The sequence below is a fragment of the Camelus bactrianus genome, chromosome 17 (genome assembly GCF_048773025.1).
Source record: "Camelus bactrianus isolate YW-2024 breed Bactrian camel chromosome 17, ASM4877302v1, whole genome shotgun sequence".
NCBI classification, from domain to species: Eukaryota; Metazoa; Chordata; class Mammalia; order Artiodactyla; family Camelidae; genus Camelus; species Camelus bactrianus.
The window spans coordinates 32,853,549-32,866,085 of record NC_133555.1 but is presented as its reverse complement, the minus strand read 5'-3'; the positions used below and the strand labels follow the sequence as shown (position 1 = coordinate 32,866,085).

The 12,537-nt window shown below is 37.3% G+C and overlaps 1 protein-coding gene across 1 annotated transcript in view; it reads left to right on the top strand.

Annotated features, from left to right (window-relative positions):
- Positions 1 to 12,537, top strand: part of DOCK3 (dedicator of cytokinesis 3) — a 299,153-nt gene that overhangs the window by 168,127 nt on the left and 118,489 nt on the right. Inside the window, exon 10 of the mRNA XM_074344805.1 lies at positions 10,130 to 10,211. Within this exon, the coding sequence (XP_074200906.1) occupies positions 10,130 to 10,211 (82 nt within the window). The remainder of the gene's footprint in view (positions 1 to 10,129; positions 10,212 to 12,537) is intronic.

Sequence of the window (12,537 nt, the reverse complement as noted above, 5' to 3'; positions counted from 1 at the left end):
GGTGTGTGTTTGTGTCATTTTCATTGTGTTATATAGAAATTCCAAAGCCTGACTTTGAAGGCTGTGAAAAGTCTCAGAAATTAAATTCCTGGAGAGAATGCTGTTTGCTCTTTCAAATTTACTTGCAGTCAGATCCTGTTAGCGAAAGAATGAATTTTTGAGGTTATCTTCTTCCAGTTATTAGAATATTCATTAGGAAATGCCTTGATTGGAATATCTGGGGTATAATCTTTCATAAAAGACATTTATTTCTGTATTATTATCACCAAGACAGTATTTTTACATGAGGCCTTAGGGAGCAAGCACACTTTAGCATTTGTTTAAATCTTTCCAGTTTGCATAGTAAATAAATTGGAAAACATTGTAATAAATAAATAGGGAAACATTAGACCATGTTATCAGTGATTTTCTTTTAAAAGCTTTATTTTTCTGACAGTGCTTGGTCTTACATTTAAGTGCAATCGGATAAATTAAGAGGTAGCATTCTGTACACTTGATGAAAGAATTCTTGGATAAATTGTTTCTTTCAAACTTCATTCATTTATTGATTTGTCAGCATTTCTTTCAGGATTATGTACTCAGTCTGGGTTACTCTTGGGAAGTTGCAAAGAACCTGTTTACAAAGGGTACATTTGTCTATACCAGACAAAAGAGGTGTTCCCGAGTAGAGAGAAATGGCTGCTGTTCTAACATTGCTTGACATCAAGGGCTAGCATTACTTTTCTGTAATACTTCAGACTGCTTGCCCTTCAGCTGAGAAGTGTAAAAGTGTGGCACTTCTTTAGTCCGTCATTAGCAAAGTATATAGCAGGGTCATTCCCCACCCCACCCCCAGCTTCCCCACACAGAGGTACACCTTCCTCAGAAGCATTAAGACTTGAATGTTAGAGATGGCAAAGATAAACTGACTCAGTGTTGTGCTGTCCTGTCAGTAGAGCCTCACCCTCACTTCACCCCCATTTATTCATTAACATGATTTTTATCGTTAGAATCGGGAGCCTTATCCTGGGTGAGAGCATAAATCATTAGAGTAAAAACATCTGTTTGCAACTCCCCATGTAACTGATCGTTAAGTTACCATTTAGTTCATTTTCATGAGAAGTGCCTGATTTCTAAAGACCCTACAGGGGCTGTATAATTACAGAAACACTATTAAAACTTTGAGAATATGTGATAACAGATTTACTCATGTGTCTCTTTTGCTTTAGAGAAAAGGAAAATAATCTGTTTTCTGGGATTTTTTGTCATTCAAGAGTCTCTGCTTATTCCATATTAGGCAAGGTATTGCCCTTCTGATCTCTCAGTCTTCTGGGTGGGAATGCCATGAACTTCAAAGAGACTAGGTGCCGTCAGCAGAGCTGGAATGGGGCTTGTCATAGAGTTTCTAATCAGAAGGATCAGGGTGCCCCATGTGTGTGATAGGAATCCTGGGAATAGCTCCGTTTCCTTCACCCAGCACCTCTGGGAGCCTGTGCAACTCAGATGCTCACTGTGCATCTCTCGGGCAGGATGTGGTTTGCAGCATTTCCCGGATATAGTTGCCCAGGGATCCCCTCCCCACTTCCACCGCAAACTTTTTTTTTCAATGCTCATTTCATAAGATGAAATACAGACAAAGCATGGGCTTTGAAGTCAAACGGCTTCAGATTTGAATTCTAGCCTTACCACTCTCTACTTTTTTATCTCAAGTCAGAAAAGTTTGACTCTCAGTTTCTTCAGAGGTGAAATACCTGTTAAGCAGATTAAATGCAATTAGGCAAGAAAAGAAACACTTTATACAACGCCTGGTACACAAAAAACACTCATTAAGTGGCTGGTGCTGCTGCTGCTGTACCAGGACTGTCTCCCAACCACATCTTTTCCCTGAGCTTCAGACTTGGGCTTTTAGCTGCCTGTTTTTTGTTCACCTACACATCCCAGAGAGATCTCGTATTCAGCATGCACATCTGAACTTTGTATCTTCCTCCTTGTATCTTCTCTTATTGACACTGCCACATTCGGTTAACTGCTAAACCTGCTCAGCTCTATCCCCTGAATATATCTCACATCCATTCACCTGTGTTGAGTCCCAGAATTGCATCATAGCTTTCCGGAACTACTTATTTTGTCTCTGGAGCGTTTTGTACTTTATCAATCTGCTTTCCACACTGCTGCCCAAGTGATCTTTCTAAAAAACTATGAGATCAACATGGCTTCTCATATTTGAACCCTCAAGCCTCTGTAAGGCACATAATGGGGTTTTCCAAACTTGCTGATCATAACAACCAATGGAGACCTTTTTAAAAATACAGATTCTTGGACTCCCTCCAGGAGTTCTTTCCTCTAGAGATTCTGATCCAGAAGACCTGGGATGAGGCACAAGAATCTGCACTTTTAATAAGCTGGCAGGTACTCCTGGTGATAGCCAAGCTTGGTGAACCCTCACATGTAATTAATACCATGGGTTTGCCCACTCTGTGTTGCATGACAATTTTGACCATGCCCTGGCTCTCCAGTGCCCTCTTAACTCATGACCTAAGCTTCCCCATTAACATGCTGCCTCATACTTAAGAGGGTCTGCACTTGGCACACTCTTCTCTTGGTATCCCCTTCTCTTCATCTCTAACTACCCTTTACCAAATGCCAGAAGCCTAGCAATATTGCAAGAATTTGGCCCAGTATCTCATTTAGGCAGCCTATCCTCATCCCGATGAAGCTTGTCAGCCTCTTTCTGTGCAATTAATTATAGCATTTGCATGTTGTGTTGCAGTTTTGGGTTTATGTATGTCTATCCCACTAGACTCAGAATCTTGAGGAGAGGGACCATTTCATTTCTATATTCCCAGCATCTAGCTCAGTTTCTGGAACATGGTAGGAGTTCATGAATGCTTGTTGAAAGAATAAAAAGGAGGGAGGAAAGCTGAGAAGAACTCTTAAACTGTACTAGGAGTCATAAAAATGTTCTTTGGAGCCTTGAAGTGTCTCACAGACAGGTAATGGTGAGGAGAGAGGCCTGAGTATGGAGGGTTCCTGCTCTTGTCCTTCCTCCCTGCGTCTAATTCAACCGAAGTATCTCTGTCTTTAAATTTTTCATATGTTGGTGAATAGTGTACGGTTTTGTTGAAAAGAAGGGAAAAGTTGATTCTAAAAATAAATTTGAAAGCCACAGCACTGATTTACCTTTATGAAACCCATTTATTCCTTTCTGCTCTCTGTGATTTAGAATGAAATGGGAAAACCTGAAGAACTTGAGAAATAAAGCCAAGGATCTAAATTGGAAAATGCGTCTGTGAGGAAATATTATAGATTTCCTAATCTTTTGGGTTTTACAGTGTAGTATGGCCTTGGGGCTACTTGCTGCTTTCAAGCACCTGGGAGGTTATCATGAGAGAGATGCTAAGTAGTTAGCATCCATCTCCATAGAGGACCAAATGAGAAGCATGAAGATTAAATTGAAAGAGTGGGGAGAATTCCTCTGAATTTATTTGAGAAGCGTGCTTATATTTCCAAAGCAGAGTCTTCAGGAAATAGCCTCCTTGAGGATTAGAAACTTTATCTCTGCCTCAGCACCTGGCACAGACTAGCGCCTCATTGTTGGTCACCAAACATTTGCTGTAGGGATGCATGAATTCCCATCAATGGAGAAGTGTATGAAATGCAGTGCCACCCAGGAATTAGAACTCTCATTAAAGCGAGTGATCTTAAAATTAAGACACTATTAGACTTGTCACAGATTCAAATTACGGTTTTCATTTGTAAGAACTTGCTCAATAATATGAAATTAATATAGCCTCATATACTGTTCATGCATAGCTCATCATAAAGACAAGTAAATATAGAGCAGTTCTCTCATAACATTGCTTATTGAAGAGTAAGAATTTAACCATCTCTTTTTTCTCTTGAAAGAATGGGTTTTCTTATCCAGATAAGAGAAAAACTGACCTGTTGTTCTCATATAGAAATGTGGATATTTGTAAGATCTCTGTAAATAAATTTTACTCTTTTGGCCATAGTTACTTTCACACTTTTGGGAAATAGGAGGAGATACTGTAGCTCTAGTTGGCAAATAGATTTAGTTAGCATTTATCAAACTATATTTGTGCTGACTCCATCTCCTTACACAAAGGCAGGTTGTGGGGTCGGAAGTCACCTATCCCGTTAAACTTAAACACAGTATTTTAAGCCTCTGAGAAGTCCTGAGGGTAGAAACCTGGCTAACTGTGTTTAATGTAGTATTTCCCAGCAGTGTTGATCACTTCTTTGCAGAACAGCTGTTGCCAAATCAGGAGCCATTGGTTAGATATTTGCCTTTAAATAGTTTGAATGTTAACAGAAAACAGCATTTATTTATCATACCCATTTATAAAGCTAGCAAAACAGGAAGTAATTTGATGTATACCTACAGCCCTTTGAAATGGAAAAGCAGTTATTTTGAGTTTCACAAATTGTAAAGAAGGCCAGATGAAACCAGATGCAGGAAAGGCTCTAGGAAATGTGAAGCTCAGGTGGGCACTGGAAGAACTGCCCAAGAAGAGACAGAAAACATGGATTTTAGTGAGCATCTGGGAGACTCTGACTGCCACAGCATGCTTGATCTCTTGCTCTTTCTCGCTCTGTGCTGACCATCTTATTTGCCCGTATTGGCCCATCCATGTTTCTGCACAGTGCGATGGTGATGCTACCCATCCAGTTTATGGTGACTTTTGTCAGCAAGCTTCCATATACCACACAGCAATTCTTAAGGGAATTTCCACTTTATTTCATTCAACATTTATTGAGCACCTGTCTTAGGTTAGCCTCTTGAAAGTACATGAGATATAGCACTAAGCAAAGGTCCTTGTTATTAAAGAGCTTATTCTCTCATGTAAGAGAAAGATAATAGGTAAAGAAAGAAAATAATTAGTGTGTGCTAAGTACTGTAAAGGAGAGAGAGGATAATGGGGGAGGGGTATTGCTCTTGCTAACATCATCAGAGTTGGCTTCTCTGGGAAACTTGACGTTTGAACTGAGCCACTTGGGCTGAAAGAGTAGCATTCTAGGCAGGAGTAATAGTATGTACAAAGGTCCTAAGGCAAGAGTGAGCTTGACTTGTTCAGGAAACTTACATCTAGGAGACCAGTGTGTGTGTGGAGAGTAATAAGAAAGGCTCTTGTGAGATGGGGCTATAAACATATGCCAAATGTTCCACATAAGGCCTTGCACATCTTAGAGATCTGATTTTTATTTTATCTGAGAGCAAGAGTAAGCCAAGAAAAGGTTTATTGTTGTTGCTTTTGTTTGTTTGTTGCAACAGCTTTAGGAGATAGATTTCACACACTGTAGAATTCATTCATTTAGTGGATACAGTTCAGTGACTTTGTATATTGAAGTTGTGCAAACTTTACCACAGTCAATTTTAGAACATTTTCATCACTCCCAAGAGAAATTCCATACCCTTTAAAAGTTACCCTGTTTCCTCCCAAACCCCTAGCTCTAGGATACCACTAATCTGTTTTCTGTTCCTATAGATTTGCCTGTTTTGGACAGTTCCTAGAAATGAGATCATACACTATGTGGTCTTTTGTGACTGGCTTTTATCACTCAGCATGATGTTTCTGAGGTTCATCTACCTTGTAGCAAGTATCAATACGTCATTCCTTTTTTGACTAAATAATATTCCATTGTATGAATATACTTACCATGTTTTATTTGTCTATTCATTTGTTGATGGATATTTTGATTATTTTTACCTTTTGGCTATTATGAATAGTAGTGCTATGAATGTGCATGTACAAGTGTTTGGGTGGCCATATATTTCCATTTCTCTTTGATATATACTTAGGAGTGGAATTGCTGGATCATATATTAAACTATGCTTAATCTTTTGAGGAATTACCAGATGGTTTTCCAAAGTGGCTGCACCATTTTATATTCCACCAGCAATGTGTGATGGTTCCAATTTCTCTACCTCCTTGCCAACACTTGTTATTATCTGTCTTTTTGATTAAAGTCATTCTAGTAGAAGTGAAGCAGTACCTTCATTGTGGTTTTGATTTGCATTTCTCTAATGGTTAACAATGTTGAACAACTTTTCATATCCTTATTGGCCATTTGTTTATCATCTTTGTAGAAATGTCTATTGAAATCCTTTTATTATTGATTTGTAAGAATTCTTTATAAATTCTATATACAAGTCCCTTATCAGGTATATTATTTGAAAATATTTTCTTCCATTCTGTGGATTGCCTTTCCCTTTCTTGATGGTATACATTGAAACACAACAGTTTCTGATTTTGATTTAGTCCAGCTTATCTATTTTTTCTTTCATTGCTTTTGCTTTCAGTATCCTAGTCCTGCCTAAGAAACTATTGCTTAATCCCAGGTCATGAAGATGCATGCTTGTGTTTTCTTTTAAGAGTTGTATAGTTTTCACTCATACATTTACATCTGTAATCCATTTTTAGTTAATTTTTATATATAGTGTGAAATAGAGATTCAGCTTCATTCTTTTGCATGTGAATTTCCAGTTGTCCCATCATCATTTGTTAAAAATACTATTCTTTCCTCCATGAATTGTGTTGATACCCTTGTATAAAAAAAAATCACTTTAACCATATGAAAAGAGATTTTAAGATGGGAAGTGTTATAATTTGATTCACATTTTAAAAGGATAGGTCTTTTGAAGAATGAATTACAGAGAGGCAAAAAGGGAAGTAGAGAGATCAATTGGGAATATGTTATAGTAATCCCAGCTACAGTCCAGTGGTAGCCTAATCTAGTGGTACTAAAGGAGACAGAGAGATTTATAAAGTTTCAAGATTATTCTTTGGAGAAGGAATTGACTCAACTGAATGTCCTTTTTTCCACTCTCCTCTTGTCCACATGACAACCATAACTTCTACTTTTCCTTACTACATTTTCTTTCAGATGGTCTTGAGAATTTTTCCTGATGTTTTTGGTTGTCTTTTTTTCTTTTTTTTTTTTAACTTTACCTTTATGTTCTTAGTTCTTGTTTCTCTGATAAGCCTCAACTTCAGATTACTAAAACTACAGGCTTATTTGTATCTATACATACTGTTTCCTCCTTTACTCTCCTGTGTATTCTTGCAGTTCTCTGAGGAGGTAGGAACCTCTTTGGCTTTACCAATTATTTTTTCTCTCTCTGTCTCCAGTATCTCCCCTTCTGCTAGCATTTTTCCGTTGGACTGTAAATGTTCTTAGGTGTAGCCCATCTTTTTTTGAAGTCAAGTTTATTGAATTGTGATTTACATATATATAATAGAATTCACCCGTTTAATGCAGAGTTTAGTGAGTTTTCATAAATCTGTAGTTGGAAAACCACCACCATAGTCAAGAAATGGGCATTTACTACCCCAAGAATTTCCTTTAGGCACCTTAACAATCAGTTCTTGTTCTCCTTCCTCAGTCCTGGCAACTCCTGACCTGATTTCTAGCCCTACGGTGTTACTTTGTATAGAATTTAATGTGAATGGAAACATATAGTAAGTATATGGTCTTCTGTGATTGATTTCTTTCCCTTAGCATAATGCTTTGGAGATTCATGCATATTATTATAAATCTTTGTAGCTTGCTCTTTTTATTGTGAAGTAATATTCCGTTGTATGGATATACCGTTGTGTGGATTATCTGTTCATCTCTGATGAACATTTGGATTCTTTACTGTTTCTGGCTGTTATGAATAAAGCTGCTATAAACATTCACGTACAAGTCTTTGTGTGGACACATGTTTTCATTTCTCCTGAGTAAATAGCTAGGAAGAGAATTATTGGGTCATACAGTAAGTGTATGCTTAACTTTATATAAACTGTCAGGCTGTTTTGCAGAGTACCACTTTGCATTCTCCTCAACAGTTTATGAGAGTTCTAATTGCTCTGCATTCTTGCCAATCCTTGGTAGATTCAATTTTTAATTTTAGCCATTCCAGTAGGTGTGTAGTGATATCTCACTGTGCATTTTAATTTACATTTCTCTAGTTACTAATGATGTTTTCTTGAGCTTACTTGCCATCCCTTATAGTCTTTGGAAAAGATCTGTTCAGATTTTTTTGTCCATTTTTTGAGTTGTTACTTATTATTAAGTTCTGAGTTTTTTATATGTTTCCGATACAGTCCCTTCTTAGGTGAGTTTTTGTAAATACTTTCTTCCAGTCTGTAGCTTGTCTTTTCATTTTCTTAGCAGTGTCTTTCAAAGAGAAGATGGTTTTCATTTTGATAAAGTCCAGTTTGTTATTTTGTTGTGATTCACGGTATTTGCTTAATAATCCAAGATCACAAAGATTTTTCTACTGTGTGCTAAATATGGAAATACAAAAGTGAATAAGATACACAGAGGTACTTGTCTCATTTTTCTTGTATGTATTCTTATAGTTTTATACTTTTAGCTTTTATGTTTAGGTCTATGATCAATTCAAGTTAATTTCTTATAGGCAAGGATCAAGATTCATTTTTTTTTTTACATGGATTGTTCAGCACCATTTGTTGAGACTACTGTGCTCCCTTACTGAATTTTGATACTTTTATTGAAAATTAATTGAATATGTACATGAGGGTTATCCATCTTTATAAACAGAGACTTCCCTCAACTCAACCTGCCCATTTAACTAAAAGTTCATCACTTTCCCCTCTTCACCTCTTCAAAGAGTCTTCAAAGACTATTTCTGCTTCCTTATTTCTTACTCTACACACTGACCTCTTTCTCTGTCATTCTGCTAAAATGGTTTTTGCCAGGATCACCAATGATCTCTGTCCTAACATCCGGTGGACACTGTTTTGTTGTTGTTTCCGGTGATTCCCAATGACCTTGGGCCTCACTGATTCCTCCTTCCTCTTTCAGATACTTTTTTCCCTTAACTAGTATAGCATCTCACCATCCTGTTTGTTTTGTTTGTTTGTTTGTTTGTTTTTCTGGCCTTTCTGTTTGTCCCTACATGTCTACTTTGCTAATTCTTTTAACTATTTCTTAAATATCAGTATCCCCCAGGATTCTAACCAAAGCCCTTTTTTCTTCTCATTCTGTGCATATTTCCTGCTGATTCTCATCTAATCCCCTAGCTGAAGAATCTCAAATTTATATCTGACCCAGATCGTTCCTGAGCTTCATTTCTGCACATTTAACTGCCTACCAGGGCCATGAGCTCTAGGAAGTAAAGTGCCTTGTATATATTGTTTTCACATTTCTGTTCCCATGTTTAGCACAGAGAATTTAATAACTTTGTTGAGTAAATGAGTACATGAACAAACTAAGCAACCTGTGCAGTTGATATTATAACACATCTTATAATTCTAATGTAATATTTAGTGTTGGCCCTTTTACTGATACCTCATATGTGTAAATAGTACATGACTCTGGGCACAGAAGTAAATTACTTTTAGAATCACATACTTCATCTGTGGCATGGCTCAATTTTCCTGTTATAGTTGGTAGAGATCCTTGGGATAAAGAGATGGGAATAAGATCCTGGGGAGGGACAGGAAGGAGATAAGAGAGCAAGGAGACATTTCTTCAGATGTTGGAAAAGCACTATTTCTAAAGCATTTCAGTCCAATAATTTCCTTTAGGAATTAACCTGCATTGTTTCGGAAATAAAATATTTTAATGGCCCTATTAAATTCTGATTACAGCTTTAGTTATAGTACATTATTTCTTTTTGACTTTTCACCCAATTTTTGTAAGCCCCTGCAACATTTTTTTCTTAGCCCTAAAATGATTCTCAAAAGTTATATAGGAAAATGTAAACTGGATAATGTAAGCTCTTTTGGACCTAGTATGATTGATATTTTTATGATGATCTATTTGTTCACATCAAAGAATGTATGTGCTTCTTATGGGCTTACTATCATACCCAAAGCTTTGAGGGTACTTTGGGAAAATAAAAGATGCAGTCCTCATTGGTGCCCTCAGGGAACACACACTTTTAGGGAGATAAGAGCCACAACTGGCAGATAAACTACAGCACCTGTTAAGCAGTGTGTAGTCTCTAATGCATGTTGCTTTGCAAGATAGTCTCCTGCCACTAGGCATGTACTTTTGGCCTCGCCTGTCACTTTGAGCTGTTCTGAAGGTGTTTAGGGTTTCTCTATAAATGCCCTTTTTATTTGTTCTGGAGCATGCGGTCCTTTACATTTCTTTGTTTCTCTCTCCTACGTTTCAGTGAGCGGTTTCTGGTGAGACTGAACAAGAATGGTGGGCCAAGGAACCCAGAGAAGATAGAACGAATGTGTGCCCTTTTTACAGTATGTGCAAATTCTCTTTCCCTTCTCTGCTATTGACTCTAACCAGGGTCCTGCTATGTGGATATTGTTGCCCTGGCAACAAGCATTTATTATTATTTCCCCCACATGCTGCGGAGAATAGAACTTGATTTATGTTTCTATCAGGTTTTAATGAAATATTTAAGAAAACTGAAATTAGCTACAGTTATTATTTGAAATTTTTGTTAAAGAAATACAATCAAGTACCTTTTACTGATACGCATTTTAGAAGCTATTTAATATAATAGATACTTACTATCTGAGAAAAGTCTTTCTTACTATTCTTATTGAAGACTATGGGGAATTTCTCTTTGTGTAAGTATAGTTTCTATAAAGGCACCCAGCAGATTTACAGCTTTGCAGAGTTTTAGTGAGTTCATATAAATAGAGACAAACTAGGTAGTCCTCCTCTTTCAAATACCAAACAGAGAGTCTTTTCCTGCCATGATCCATACTTTAGTTTTTTTCTGAATAACTATGCTGTGATTCATGGTCTCTGAGATCATGGACTCATGAGCTCAGAGAAGGCTTGGTAACCTGTTTATTGAAAGGTGCTAAGCCTCATAATCCTTGTGTATTCTTTAAGTTGATTCTGATCTACTAAAATTTTTTATCCAGTTACAAAACTTAACTGTTCAGCTTTATTTTTTTGAGTAACTAATTTGCTGAAGAAAACAAGACCGTGTCACAATTTTAAACCAGTTTTGACTATTGTGGATTCTTTGATCTGCTTCAGTGATACTGAGCTACATCAAAACCTCTTGAGTGCAGGGAGATGTGATGGTGTCACAGTGCCACTGCTCTTGTGTGTGATTGATGGATGACAGTCAGGTGTTTCAAAGCTTGTGGTGTGCCTCTTAAACATAAATGGGACTTACCTAGGGCTGTGATGTGTAACTTTCTCTAAGAGATAAAATTGGATTTGTTTTCTTGACTTTTTTGTTCATTTACTACAACTTTATCTATCAAAACCTCGAATGATGTTACTGCAGAATCAGAAGCCAGTTTTACAGGGATAACTTTTATTGAAAGCTTTCAAAGCTTAGGAGATAATTCAGGAAGAAAAAGCAGGAAAAGCAGATCCATGAAGGTGGCTAAGGGAGTTGAGATGGTTTAGTCTGGAAAGATCAGTACTCTTCAGTAGGAGAAGAACGAGGGAAAGAATCCACATTGCGGTTGATGGGATTTAGGTTAGAATTTTAGGAGAGAGCCTCTGAAGTAAGAGTGACTAAACACTGACATGGTTCTCTGGGGGCACCTTTCTGAAACAGTATTAGAGTGAGATGAGATACCCATTTGTCTAGAATGTCTCAGTGACCTTAAGAGATTTTTCTAGATCCTGGATCTCGATATTATTTGGCTAAAGCAGCAAAAGAAATCTTTGATTCCTTGTTCTTTGGCATTTTGGGAACAGAGCTGTGTGTGTGTACTGTCCTTGAAGATGATGAGTGCAGTCCTTGTCTCTTGAAAAATGAACTTAATTATGACGGTATTTGAATGTAATTACAGTAAATCAAAATTTTCACTTAGCAGCATTTTAATTATCTGTATGAGCCCAGAGGCCTAAGCTGTAGCTCCAGCTTTATAAATCAGAGATGCACATAATACTTACGATGTGCGGTTACTCTGCCACAACGGGAAGGCACAAGACTGCTAAAAATACCCACTTTTATAATTCCCTTTGCAGTACAGTCCTGGATTTTTTTTTAAAAAAAGATTCCAAAAATGATTTGAGAAATTTTTTCAAAGCACACAGGATTTTTGAACAAGATGGTGCTAGCCAGGATTTTCATGTTTTACTTTAAGCCATATGAAGTAATAATTTTGATAGAACCTGTTTTCTAATTATCTGAGACTTGAATTCCTCTTGTGAGCCAAAGGCATTCTCCAGATTGGCTATGTGTTACAGAGAAAATGACAGTTGTGGTCAGTGCCACCTGTTAGCTTACCTTAGCATCAAAGAAAGGGAACCATACAAGCAGAGCAGTTCTGCAAGGTTACTCAAGCTGACTTCGGAGCCACATTACAGATGGTCACATTATCCATGCACAGTCCTGTTCTTGGTAAAGCCTGTTTTTTTCTGACCATATTAGATTTCAGAGCTTCCTGTGCAGGAAGAATTTTATCCAAGAAGAGGTGTTTCACATTTACGTGAATGTCTAAATCAGTGAGGATTCTGATGACTTTCATGATTGACAGTGGCTGTGTGTATGAGCATGAGAGAGCACGTCTGTATATTTACTCTTTACTACATATCCAGTGCCTCCCACAATGCCTGGCAAGTACTAAGGTCTCAATAATGATTTGT